Source organism: Numenius arquata, chromosome 4 (genome assembly GCF_964106895.1).
Source record: "Numenius arquata chromosome 4, bNumArq3.hap1.1, whole genome shotgun sequence".
NCBI classification, from domain to species: domain Eukaryota; kingdom Metazoa; phylum Chordata; class Aves; order Charadriiformes; family Scolopacidae; genus Numenius; species Numenius arquata.
In genome coordinates, this window is record NC_133579.1 from 13,960,784 (window position 1) to 13,974,219 (window position 13,436).

Genomic DNA, 13,436 nt, shown 5'->3' on the forward strand with positions numbered 1-13,436 from the left:
GCTTAGAACACGTCCATGGCACTTAAAATAGCTAAAAGCTCAGTTTTGGCCCTAAAATAAGTGCTATAATCAGAAGCCCCAGCTACATCAATTCTACTGGTGATGTATTGGTCAAGCAAGTGGAGTTGCCCAAACGGAGCTTTCCCCGAGCAGCTGAATGAGCCCGAAAATAACCCCCAACATGTGAACGGTGGCTGCTCTCCCCGATCCCGACGAGCGCTGCTCCCAATAAAATCCAGCTGTTAATTGGAAGGGCTGGAGCCGGCCCGAGAGGCAGCGAGGAAGACACCGATGCAAGGAAAAGCTCAAGTCCCTGGGCTGGGTGCTTCACGGGGTGGGTTTGTTCAGCTTCCAGAAAAGAGTCAGATGACGAGCGGCTCGGAGTCGGAGGCTGCTGCAGGTCTCACGACCCAAAACAAACCTTAGTAACTATCCACGGGTACCGCAGAATATTTCCTTCTCAGATTAAATACCCAGATGTGCACTACATCTGGAAATTCATTAGTTGTATCTAAAAAGCTGTGTCAACCGTTAACATATACCCTCAATAGGTTTTCTTAGCATATAGCGTAAAATTCGTGCTCAAACTAGTCATCACCGTCCCTGTCGTAATTTCTCTCTAACAAAAGATAATAATAGCGCTAAACCCAGAGGAGAGCTCTGCACCCGCAGCCTCCTTTCCCAGCTGACAGAGGTTCCTGCATCCTGCTTCTTGTGCTCGGGATTTTTCCTGGTGTCTGTCCATGTCCCATCTGCCCTGCCCCCCCTTCCCCCCCTCCCCCCCAGGTTTCACCTTTTCCAAAATTTGGGGTGTTAAAAAAATAATTCATTACCGCTGCTTTAAAATGCCTTTTTTTTTTCCCTTCACCAGTCCTGAGGATGAGGGTCTGCTGAGCCACTTCACTAACACCGTGTGTGTCTCGTTTGGAAGTGACCTGGGGTTAAAAAATTTCATTTTTAAGCTGTGCTGCTTGTAAGAAACGGCACCTGCACGGAAAGGCCGCTCCCTGGCAGCCACCCAGGGCACCGAAGGGTGGCAATAGTCCTGTAGCAAAGCAACCAAAGAGCTACATCTTAAGTTACACCAACAGTGTCCAGAATAGGGTGTTTAGGGGTTTTTTTCTGTTGCAAAAAGTTTTGGGAAGGAGAGGCCATAAGGGACTGGAAAGGATTTGGTTGCAGTTTCCACATTATTTACAGGGGGGTTTGGTTTATTTTTTTTGTTTGCTTCGGGTTTTGTTTTTTTCCTTTTTGATGGGACAGGGGAGGGTAACGCTCTGCCTGTCCATCAAACTCCCAGTAAATGGTACTGTGCAAGATCTCCTGTGGTGGGGCAGGAGACGTAGCTGGGAATTTGAGCTCATGAACCTCGTCCCTGCAGGAAAATCATGCAAAACCTGCATCGGGAAAAGGTTCAGAGCATCCACCAAAGAGAGTGAGGAAACGAGGAGCGCAGGGTCTGAGGCAACTACAGGTGAGGAGCAAAATACTGTTATAGAGCGATTCAGGGGAGGAGGCAGGAGCCCTGGCAGAGGTGGGACGGGAGGCAGGGAGGCTCCGTCCAGCAGTCACTGCGGTGGCTTACAAGAGCCAACGCCAACCTCGAGGAGGGCTACAAAGATGATTAGGGGCCTGGAGCGTCTCTCTTACGAGGAGAGGCTGAGGGACTTGGGTCTTTTTAGTCTAGAGAAGAGAAGACTGAGGGGGGATCTGATCAATGCCTATAAATACTTAAAGGGTGGGTGTCAAGGGGCCAGGGCCGGTCTTTTTTCAGTGGTGCCCAGTGACAGGACAAGAGGAAATGGCCACAAACTTGAATGTAAGAAGTTCCACCTAAACATGAGGAGGAACTTCTTTACTTTGAGGGTGGCAGAGCACTGGAATAGGCTGCGCAGGGAGGTGGTGGGCATTTGAATGTCTCCTCCTCTGGAGACATTCAAAACCCACCTGGACACATTCCTGTGCAACCTGCTCTAGGTGGACCTGCTTTGGCAGGGGGGTTGGACTAGATGATCTCCAGAGGTCCCTTCCAACCCCATATCATTCTGTGATTCTGTGAGGTTCTGTGCCTCCTTAGCAGTGCGTTGGGCAGGTATTTAACTCTCCCCAGACAACCTGCACTTCCTCACCTGTATGTCCCATTCCTCATCAGCCCCCAAGTGCTGGTCCTGGCTTCTCGCTGTTGAATGTGACAGTCACTGCACTCCTGCTTCTTGTTGCGGGGGAGGGAAAAACCAGGCAAACCACCCCTCCATCTTTTTCCCCCTTGTCAGCTGGCTCTTTGTCACCAGCCCCCCCTTTCCCTCTGAAACCTGGTGCTGTGAGATGCTTCTCCTGGACAAGGTGTCCATCCGGCAGTCCTGCTCCACAGCTGCCTTGCCCCAGGCCAGGACTCCCCCAGGACCTGGTGTCCTGCTGGTGCTGCCTCGGCCCCATCACACCCCAAGAGCAGAGAAGGGCTCCACAAGACCAGACCAGCCTCTCCAGGTTCCCAGCCCCACTGCTCCCAAGAGCCCTGCACTTCTGGCTGGGTTGCCAGAGACAAGCACACCGGGAAGAGGATGGGAAGGATTAAAGCCAGGCTGAAGAACTGCCCAATCTCCTCACCTTCCCTGGGTGGCCTGGCCTTCTTTTATCGGGAAAAAACTAGGCAGAAATACTGTGTGATTTAATTCCTGTCCCTGGAGGGCTCGAGGTCCTGGTGCTTCTCTGGATTAGTGGGAAGGGACTCTTTATCAGGGAGTGTAACGATAGGACAAGGGGTAACGATTTTAAACTGAAAGAGGGTAGATTTAGATCAGATCTGAGGAAGAAATTCTTTCCTGTGAGGGTGGTGAGGCACTGGAACAGGCTGACCAGAGAAGCTGTGAATGCCCCATCCCTGGAAGTGTTCAAGGCCAGGCTGGATGGGGCTTTGAGCAACCTGCTGTAGTGGAGGTGTCCCTGCCCATGGCAGGGGGGTTGGAACTCGATGATCTTTAAGGTCCCTTCCAATCCAAACCATTCTATGCTTCACAGCTGACACGCCGGAGTAATTTAAATTTTTTTCTTTTCTCTGCAAAGGTTTCTTAAAGAAAGATTTCTTGTCCCCTCTCTCTAGGTGTAAATGCTCCTCTTTTCTTGATTTGGAGCGGGAACCCCAAGCAGGTTTTAGAGAAAATATTCTGCGATTCAGGTGCTCAAATATTTCTCACTGCTGTTCGAAACCCACTGGAGCCCAGCGAGAAGCCATGATTCGGTAGCTCGGGTACTCAGCAGGGCGGGTGAAGGAATGGAGGGCTTGTCTCTGCTTCATTCTCCATGAAATTATTTATGCAAATGGGAACAGATGCAGCTGCCGAGATGCCAGGAAACAGTACGGCGTGGATACAGTCCTGCCTTCAGCCCAGCGCTTTGCTCAGCGATGAGTATCCTTTACTCACCTGCTCCCCGCTGCTTCGCTGCAGGTGTGGTACCGCCCCAGGGCTTCACACCCTCCCTGGCACCTGGGGGGACCCCCCCGAAACACGCTCCTGAAATCACGTATCTCAGTTAGGCTCACCTTCCAGGGGACATCTCTCGCCGCTTGTTTTGGGGGCCAGGTGGTGACAGGTCTGACTGACCATGAGCTCTGAACGTGCCTCCAGGACTTGATGACACCGTGAGCAAAGCTGCACCCTCCACACTGCAGCATAGGTGTGACACAGGCGGCAGATATTGGGGCTTACGCAGGGCTTCCATGCCCAGCAGGTCACTGTTTACAGAGGGATTTGAGACTCTGATTGCCGTCCGGCAGGGTGCCCAGTGTCGGTCAAGCGACCTGGCTGGGAATTGCGTCTCTTTTTTGGGGTAACACGTGATGGGCATTAAACGGGACTGTTGGGGCTGGAGCAGTCACACGCCAGCACTGTCTGATGAGCAGCTGCCCTCTGGGGCTGAGGGCTTCAGAGAGCTGAAAGCGTAACACAGTTCCAGGTACAAACAGCTAAATGAGATGCTTTCCAAGACAAGTTATAATTTTATGGCTACGACAGGTGAGATGTTACCACCTTCCAGCAATCAACAGACCCTGTGGCAGAGGAGGGGGAGAGAGAGTGGGTGTCGCTGCCTCGCATGTCTGAAGCACCTTCCCATGCTCCGTGCACCCACCTCTCTCCACTTCCTGCAGAGAGGAAAGGTCCAGGAGGATCACGGGATGGTCGTAGTTCCCTGCCAGAGACCCAGGCCAAGGGCAGGTGGCAGAGAGTGACATGACGTGAGTGTACCCCAGGGATGGAGGGCAGAGAGTAACAACATGCAGAACTGCCATGATATAATAATGGGGATTTTAGATCGGGAGTATAATTTTTGGACGATGTGGAAAAGGAAAACTGTTTGCGCTAAAAAAAAAAACACAAAAGCAACCACTTCTTGAGTCATTGTCAAGTTCAGTGCTAAAGGCTCGTGTGGATAAAGGTTGCATGATCGAGCCTCTGACAAGCAAATCAAATCAAGTTTATTTAAACACAATGTCTCCGTGGGGTGAAGCGCAGCGCTGGAATGCAAAAGCAAAGCAAAGCCCCTCCATGCAGAACCTCAAACCTCACCTGCCAGAAGCAAAACCTCCTCTGCCAGGCAGAGCACCCCGATCCCGGTCCCACCAGCCTTCCCAGGAGGAGTTTGGGGCCAAAAGGTGAGAGTGTACCAGTCCCTGCCCCACGATTTATGTTAAAATACACGCCCCTTTGATAAACAGCAGCGTTCCTGCAACAGCTGCGGTAGCGGCAGATGGAGCCCGGCCCGGAGCGAGGCAGCGGGCCTGGCATGAGCCCGGCATGAACAGCACGTCCCCACGGTCCCCAGAAAGCCACCACCTCCGAGCGGCACGGCACAGCTTCACGCCAGCAGTGTTAGATATCCGAGGGCTGGGCTGAAAAGTCAGTGGCTGGGTTAGTCCTACCAAAACATCGGAAATCTAGCCGGGTCTTCTGGAAAAAAAAGTTTAAAAAAAATCTTAAAATAGATTTTTTTAAAGGGTTATTTATTTATTTACTTAATTATTTAATTTGTCATTCCATCAATGGAGCACCTGAGGATGAAGCCGGGATTGTTTTTAAAATTGCTTTATGTAACTGGAAAACATAGCATTTCACATCTTTGAAAAGAAAATGTTTTCTTTTCTGTGATACTTGCCAATGGCCAGTTTAACAGTAGTAGTTTACTAGACACAAGAGGGGGGACAGACACGCGTAATTACTTACCGTAAGTTTTTAAGAGAGGCTTCACTTCACGCAGCCGGCATGAAGCAGCTCAAGATGCCTCAGAGACCCCTTTCCCACCCGAGCATCCTGCAAGAAGCCGTCCAAGCCGACACCCTGTCACTGGCGGGGACACACACACACACACACACACACACGCACGCACACACACACACTTACAGCCCGCTCGGGTGAAGCTGCGGAAGGAGCGGAGCCTCGGGAGGGCGCTAGGGTGATGCACAGAGACACGCGTGGGGCAGGCAGCATCTTCCCCGTATCGCTTCATCCAAGGCGCCGCTGGGCAAGTGGGGAGGGGGGGGAATGCAGCGGGGGCTGGGGGGGTAAAATGAGCCTTTTCCCCCGGCTTCTGTGGAAATAAGCCAGGAAAAGGGAAAAATTAACCCTCAACCGGAATGTTGCAGAGGGAATGGGGGGCCGGTACCGGCGTCGGGGTGGCCCTCCCCGCGGACGGGACGCCCTTTCGGGCGCCTGCCCCCTTCGCGCACCGTCCGCCCGGGGGGGGGGGGGGCCGCCCCCGACCGCGGCCACCCTCCACCGGGAGGTGGCAGCTCTCCGCGGCGGGAGCCCAGCCTCCGCGGCCGCGCACCCCACCCGCTCCCGCCCCCGGGTCCCCGGGAACAGTCGTTCCCCGTCATTGGGGCAGGAGGCGGGGCCGGCGCCGTATAAGAAGGGACCGAGCGGGCGTTTCGCTCCCAGGTCCAGAAGACGCCTTGTCCCGTCCCCGCCTCCCATCGCCGAGCGAGCGCGGCGTGACCCCAGCCCGGATCGACCCCCACGTCGGCGAGGCGAGGGGACGGCAGCGGGAGCACCGGTAGCACCAACACCAGCAGCAGCACCAGCAGCACCAGCAGCACCAGCAGCGGTCCCGCTCCCCACCTGCCCGTGGGGGAGGCTGGAGCTGCGGTCGTCGCGGAGCGGCGGCTGGTACCCGCGGCCCGGAGCCCCTGCGCCGCGGCCCCGCGGCGCCGCGTCCCGCTCCCCGATGAGCGCCGCCGCTCTCTACAGCCTGGACTCCCCGGCATGTTATAAGAGCTGGTGCCTGGAGCCCGCCAACTTCTACGACGCCAAGGTGGGCAGCGGCGGCGGGCCGGGGGCCGCCTGCAAGCCGGGAGGCCGGGGCTGCGGGATGAGCGGCGAGGAGGCGGGGGGCGGCCCGGGGGGCAGCGGCACCAACCTGGCGGAGCTGAGCGCCGCCGCCCCGGCCATGTACGAGGACGAGAGCGCCATCGACTTCAGTTCCTACATTGACTCCATGTCGGCCGTGCCCAACCTGGAGCTGTGCAACGACGAGCTCTTCGCCGACCTCTTCAACAGCAACCACAAGCCCGAGCGGGGCGGGGATTACGGCGAGTACCTGCCGCCGGGCGGCGGCGCCGGCCGCGACCCCGCCAAGGACCTCGGCGCTGCCATGACCACCCTGCTGGGCGCCGAGCCCCGCACCGCCTCCTCCTCCTCCTCCTCCTCCTCCTCTTCCTCCTCCTCCTCCTCCTCCTCCTGCCGCGGCGCCCTGAAGCAGGAGCCGGACTGGAGCGACAGCGACCTCTCCTCCTCCCTGCTGCCCTCGCAGATCGCCACCTGCGCCCAGACCATCATGAACCTGAGCGGGCAGCCCACGCCGCCCACCTCCCCCGAGCCGCCGGGCAGCAGCTCCCCCTCCAGCTGCAGCACCCGCTCCCCGGGCCCCGCCGCCGGGGCCGCCGCCGGGACCGTGTCCGGGTCGGGGCAGGGCGTCCCGCCGCCGCCGGCCGCCGGCGGGAAGGAGCGGGGCGGCAAGAAGTGCGTGGACAGGTTTAGCCCCGAGTACCGGCAGCGGCGGGAGCGCAACAACATCGCCGTCCGCAAGAGCCGGGACAAGGCGAAGCGGCGCAACCAGGAGATGCAGCAGAAGCTGCTGGAGCTGTCGGCCGAGAACGAGAAGCTGCACAAGAAGATCGAGCAGCTCACCCGGGACTTGACCAGCCTCCGGCACTTCTTCAAGCAGCTGCCCAGCGCCTCCTTCCTGCAGCCCGGCTCGGGCACCGACTGCCGGTAACCGGGGGGGAACGGGACGGAGAGACGGACTCCGGGAGACCGTGGATAAATACCTCAGAGGGCCGTGCCGGGCCGTGGCCGGGCCGTTCCGTGCCCGTGCCGGGCCGCTCGGTGCCGCGGAGCCCCGGGCCGGGGGCGCGGGAGGAGGCGCGAAGCCGCGGTGGGACCCGCCGGCCCCCGGCCGCTTTCTGAATGTTGTAGCGACGTGGGGGGCGATGCCCGAGGGGTCTTTCACCACGAAACCTGCAAAAAAACCAACAAAAAAAAAGCTAAATATCTTTTTTTTTTTCTTTTTTTTTTTTTCTCTCCCCTTAAATTATTTTTGTAATGGTAGTTTTCGTCTTTTCTACATTTTACTCATACCAATGCAGCTATGGTACATCTGTTAAAATGATTCAAAACCCCATGTATTTTAGACAGTAGGATGAAAAAAGACTTGAGCATGCTCGACCTTTTATATCAATTTTTACAGCATTTCTAAGAATAAGAATAAGAATAATAAAAAAGCATTTTAAATCAGCCCTGCTCTCGTTGGCTCCGTCTCTTGAAAGTAGCGGGGAAGTTGCTCTTCTTGGGGGGGGGGCGACACGGGACGGGGGGGTTCCAGCAGCTGAAACGGGACGGGGGGGGGGCGAGGAGGAGAAGGAGGAGGGTGTTGAGGTGCACAGTAGTTTTTTTTCCCTAAGGCAGCTGAAGGGCTGGGGATCGCTGGGGCTCCCGCAAAGTGGGCTTCTCCCCCTGGAATCGCGCCGCCCCGCAGGAATGCTGAGTCAGCTGTTGGGCTGAGCCGAGTGCTGGGGCCGAGCAGCAGTTGGGCGGCAAGAAGGGGCTGCTCCTTGGCCAGGGCTCTGCCACAAACACAGTCTTTTAAAAGAAGAAGAAGAAAAATATATATATATATATATATATGTGAACACAACAGCGTTATTTAAAATTCCTGTTGAAGCTCCCCGGAGCGGTTTCCACTCCAGCCAAGGCAAAGCTGCAACCTACACTAAGGCGCTCCCAAGCTCCAGCCAGCCACATTCCCGATTCCCAAAGGAGAGGCTGCTGCCCACATGCACTTCAGCCCGCCCTAGACTATCATCGCCGTGCAGCGGCTGGCCACTTTCACTGATCGCTGCTAGTGAAAGTGAGAATAGGCAACCACGCCAATCTCTTGAGTGAGGGAATAAATTACGAAAGGTTGGGCTGCTTGTCTGAATTCGGGCAGTGAATGCGCAAAGACGGCAGCACCTGTAGGGCACCGGCAGAAAAACGGCCCGACAGGACGAGTGTCTCCGACGGCCAGTGCTCTTCAAGAGAGACAGAGAAACCTTGCCGGTTTAGAAGGGGCCACCCTGGTCACGTACAGGGCAGCATCCTGGGCACAGGAATGGGCTGATGTCCCCTTCTTCCTTACAGGGAGGCAGGTACGGAGACTGAAACGCTTGGAGGAGGGGGGAAAAAGGGGGATTTAGAAGCTGGGTCATTCCTGTAGTACTCGTGACGTATGCAAGACCTTCCACTATCAGCCTCAGGAACCATCAGTGCAGCAACAAGTTTGCTGTTCCTTTTCTGCTGGGTAATTACGCACTGGAGACTGGGGCAAAACCATTCATTCCTCCTCTGACCTGCATGGGTTTTTTGAATAACATGAAAGCGGAAGAAAAAAGATACCTAATTTCTGACTGAACTCTTACGTTAATTCTCGCACCTCAAAAAATGCACACATGGGAATATTTTGATATTATTTTAACTGATCTGTAATCCCTGTCTCTGTACAGTCAGGGTGAAGATAGTTTTGTGGCCTACAAAGCAGTTTTCTTGTTACCCATAACAGAAACTGTATAATGAAACACTCGCTTTGTGGGAAGCTACAGATAACACCGTACTTCTACGCTTAGAGACCAATCAGCTGTAAAACATTAACTTTATATATGCTTGACACGTCAAAATATAAGCTTTGGTCAAATCTCCGTCTTTATAACATTTATTGCAAGGTGATAACAAACGTTACAACTCAGAATTCGCGCACAACACAGTGTTTTGCAGCCGGTGGTACGTCTGGAATCCACTGATAAAACTCAGCTTAGACCAACGTTCACTGCCCACAGCAAGGTATTTATTTCAAAAATATCAGTAAAATATTTTCCAGCAACACATAATAAATAGAGTATTATAAAAAAATAAATCACAACCATTCAAAGCTTCCAGAACAAGATGTTTCAGATACATGAACAGCAAACATGCCAAAGAACTGTATTCTTAAATCCTGAACTGATCCAAAAAAAAAAGTTCAGACCGTTGAACAGATTTTTTTTAATATTTTGTTTTTTCAGTGTTAGCACAATGTGCTTTGTAAATCACAGTTTTTAATGAACTATCTTAATTCTTATCACGCTTGCATTCTACATTATCTGTGGCACTAGTTAACAGATAACCACATTACAAAGTCCACAGATACCGTAGTAGCTGACGAGAGAGTTCAGCTCAGTGTCTTGCTGCTGCAGCTTCCAGAAGAACAATTTCCTCCAGTGCAACACAGTTGGGGTGGCTGGTTACGGAGTGGACGTAGCAGTTCAATAACCCCACCTCCTTTCCCAGCACGCTCTGCACCTCATAACTCTGCAGTGATAAAAGCATGTTGATTAAAACAAACAGTCCCGGACATTCTGTTCTAAGCAGCATTCGGCTTGGAAGATGCAGGGTGTAAGGTCCTCTTCCAACAGACAATTTTTTTAAGGACTCAAAAAGAAAGGTGCATTAGAACAGATGGAAAGAATGAATACTTTAGATTTTCAATAGTTAGATGTCACTCCTGCTTGAAGTGCTGCTGGCTTAGCAAGCTTTTAAAAATTAGTTGTTTAAAAAAAATAAAAAAGTGCTACTGTGACATTGGACTCAATTTTGCTGAAGCAAATTTGCTGCCTTTTGCTGAAGCGCGTGCTGCCTTTATCCAGCTTTCTGACACTTGTAGGAATTCGTATGTGCTAGCAATATGTAGGCACATACTATATTTGTAACTCTTTTTAACACACACCCCCTCACCCCCCTTTTAGCCCCTTTTTTAGGGTTTTACAATCACCGGCACTTCCACAGTCCCTTCTGTTTAATGATCCGGCTGGCACTTTACTCCGTGAGCTGTGCCTGAGCGGATCCGTAGAGGCTGTGTTCTGCGTGGAGGAGGGGGATGCCAGGCTGGGATGATCGCTCTAAGATGAGAGAGCACGTTAACAGAAGAGCTGGTAACAGCGAGAGCTGGCACCTCGCCCGAGAGAGTACCTACTGCAGATGTCAGGTTTACATCCATGTCTTTCCTCAATGGGGTTTGTCTATGACCAGCCTCTGACCGTGTCCCCGCTCTCATCTGGGCTGTGCGTCTGTACAGGTATGTGACACCCACCTCTCTTGCCTGATTCAAGGTATAAACAACTTTTTTTTTTTTTTTTTTTTCCTAGAGTATTTTTACCCCAGACCGGTTCTGCAGTCCCACTCACCACGCAGCTGCACAAACAGCTCCACCGGTGTAACACAAGGGTTGTCACAAGGTGAGGAACAAGTGGCCAGGGGCAGCGACGGCTAAAACTAACCTCCCTGCCAAAAGAAGTATCGCAAAGCTACACCCTTAGAAAATTTAGCAGCACTGGCAAAAAAAAAAACCCCGCCACCTGAAGTGGTATTTCTTGTGATTAATCTTTGTTGAGATGTGCTGCTTTTTAAAATGTAGTGGCTCAGAGATGAAAATGCTTATAAAAAAAAAAAAAAAAGGAAAAAATCATCCCTGCATTTCAGCTGGGGAAAAAAATGTTTCTAAGTTGCCAGACTTCTAAATACCAGCATTATAAAAACTGAAACATGAAAAAGATGTTTCTTGAATTCTTGTAACTCAAAAAACCCCCACGTTTTGTCAGTCTGTAACCAAACCAGACACAACCCGTAAAACTTAGCAAGACTTAACTGCTATTAAAAGAGCAAACATATTTTGGAAATTTTTTGTGTCTCTTGCTTAAATGAAATATTCACCCTCCAGCATAAGAAAAATAATTTGCAATTTTAGAGAAATATCCCACTTTAAAAATTATCCATAAATCCCTTTAAACCCATGGAGCATGTAATAGCAAAACGGCAGAAGACCGTATAAGACAGGGAAAGCAAAATGACCCCAATACGTGTCACCAAACCAGAGATACTTAACCGGGATGATTAAACAAGACAACGAGCTGAACTTTGCTCCCTTCCACGTGCAATGGAGGGGGGATGATCTCGGGATCCTAATTGGACTTAATCACCCTCTGAAGGTGCCGCTCCTTCACTGCTGACCACCCGGCAGCCAATGCCAGCCAGGCACCTACTCGGGTGTCTCCCTCACCTGCGATAAATCTGGGTCACTGTGCCAAATGTCAGGGTTCTTCTGATATCTCAGATTAAAGGAATACCTGCTTCACGATTACATAAACTGTACTTTAGCCCGTGGATCCCTGTGGCTTATGCGTGTTTCATTCATACAACTATAAAGTATTATCTTAGAATCATAGAATCGTCTAGGTTGGAAGAGACCCTTGGGATCATCGAGTCCAACCATCTACCCTACTCTACAAAGTTCTCCCCCATACCATATCCCCCAACACCACATCTAAACGGCTCTTAAATACATCCAGGGATGGTGACTCAACCACCTCCCTGGGCAGCCTGTTCCAATCCCCGACCACTCTTTCTGAATGAAAAATTCTTTCCTAATGTTCAGTCTAAACCTACCCTGTTGGAGCTTGAAGCCATTCCCTCTCGTTCTGTCATTAATTACCTGTGAGAAGAGACCAGCACCAACCTCTCTACAGTGTCCTTTCAAGTAGTTGTAGAGAGTGATGAGGTCTCCCCTCAGCCTCCTCTTCCTCTTACTAAACAGTCCCAACTCCTTCAACTGCTCTTCATATGATTTGTTTTCCAGGCCCTTCACCAGCTTCGTTGCCCTCCTCTGCACTCGCTCTTGCATGCGTTTTGCAAATTTCTCTACTATTACCACCTGCCAGTAATTTCATGGTTCTCCTATTAGAAAGTAGTTGTGGTTTACAGGGTTTAGAAGACCAGCCCCAAAAGGTGGGATGCTTGGACTGTGTCTTTGCTGTCTTTGGATCTTTGGCCAGAAAATGGAGTAAAGCCCAGCAGTGCTGAACGTCTGGACATGCTGCTATTTGCAGATAGCTCTGCAGACCCACAGCCGTGCTAAAGCTGTCTACACATCCCATCTGCGGGATCCCTCTGCTAAAAAGGAAGGTGTCAGCCTGATGACAGTCATGCAATAGCAGGGCATCAGCAGGTGGAAGGTGGGATTGCCAGAGGGTCCAGCCCACTCAAATCTGGACATGAGGAAAAAATCATTATTTCTAGTGAAATCTCCTATTGTTCCCAGTGCAGTTCTGAAATGAGCTGCCTGGAAAGGTGGTGGAACTTCCATCCTCAGAGGTTTCCAAGATCCTGCCAAACAAAGTCATGGTTGACCGGCCTGCAAGTTGGCAATAGCCGAGTGTGAGGTGTGAGTGGCAGGTCGGATGACGACCTCCAGGAGTCCCTTTCATTTCTATAATTCGAGTTATTTCCCACCTGATCCACGGCTCCTGTGCTCTGCTTCTACAGTAAATTATGTACTTTAACTTTCTCTGGTCAACATTCATTACACCTACCCCATCCTCACTGGCGGAGGACGTCAGGAGAGAAGAGATTGTCCTTTGTAACAGCTGAAATGAGAAAATGAACAGGTTTTGTTCATGGCAAAAATCTTGCAAGTTAAAACAGTCACGTTAAACAAAGATTAATAATTTTAATATAGAATGGTTTTATGTCTCTGGTCAAGAGAGCAGAGGAGAGGTGGCACAAAAGATGTTCAGAATGGGAGTCTAAAAATACATGTTCCTTTTAGGCTGTGGAGATTGAGGTTTCCCAAGTGCCCAACCCATCAAGGCCTTCAGCTGGAGCATAAAACAGTTTGGAAACCTCAGGGTGAACTCAGTGACTCTATTATTTGTGTAAGGTCTGGGAACTGGATTCTTAGTCCAATGAAAAACAAGTCTAGCATCAGATTAAATTATGGGATACTCTTACATCTGTTAATTTTTCTTCTGACAGAGCTGTTTATAAAAATGTGGCTTAGAGTGTGTACGTATCTAGTCTCTCTATACTCAATACACGGCT

The 13,436-nt window shown here is 51.6% G+C and overlaps 2 protein-coding genes across 2 annotated transcripts in view; one reads left to right on the top strand and one right to left on the bottom strand.

The window, feature by feature from the left end:
- Window positions 1-6,219: 6,219 nt before the first annotated feature.
- On the top strand, window positions 6,220-7,269 carry CEBPD (CCAAT enhancer binding protein delta). Its single transcript, XM_074146670.1, has one exon. It carries the CDS (start codon window positions 6,220-6,222, stop codon window positions 7,267-7,269), a length of 1,050 nt encoding a protein of 349 aa, XP_074002771.1.
- Window positions 7,270-9,225: 1,956 nt separating this feature from the next.
- SPIDR (scaffold protein involved in DNA repair) overlaps window positions 9,226-13,436 on the bottom strand; it is a 206,165-nt gene continuing 201,954 nt past the window's right edge. Inside the window, exons 19-20 of the mRNA XM_074146132.1 lie at window positions 12,929-12,982; window positions 9,226-9,875 (exon numbers count right to left, since the gene is read on the bottom strand). Of these exons, the coding sequence (XP_074002233.1) occupies window positions 9,741-9,875; window positions 12,929-12,982 (189 nt within the window). The 3' untranslated portion in view covers window positions 9,226-9,740. The remainder of the gene's footprint in view (window positions 9,876-12,928; window positions 12,983-13,436) is intronic.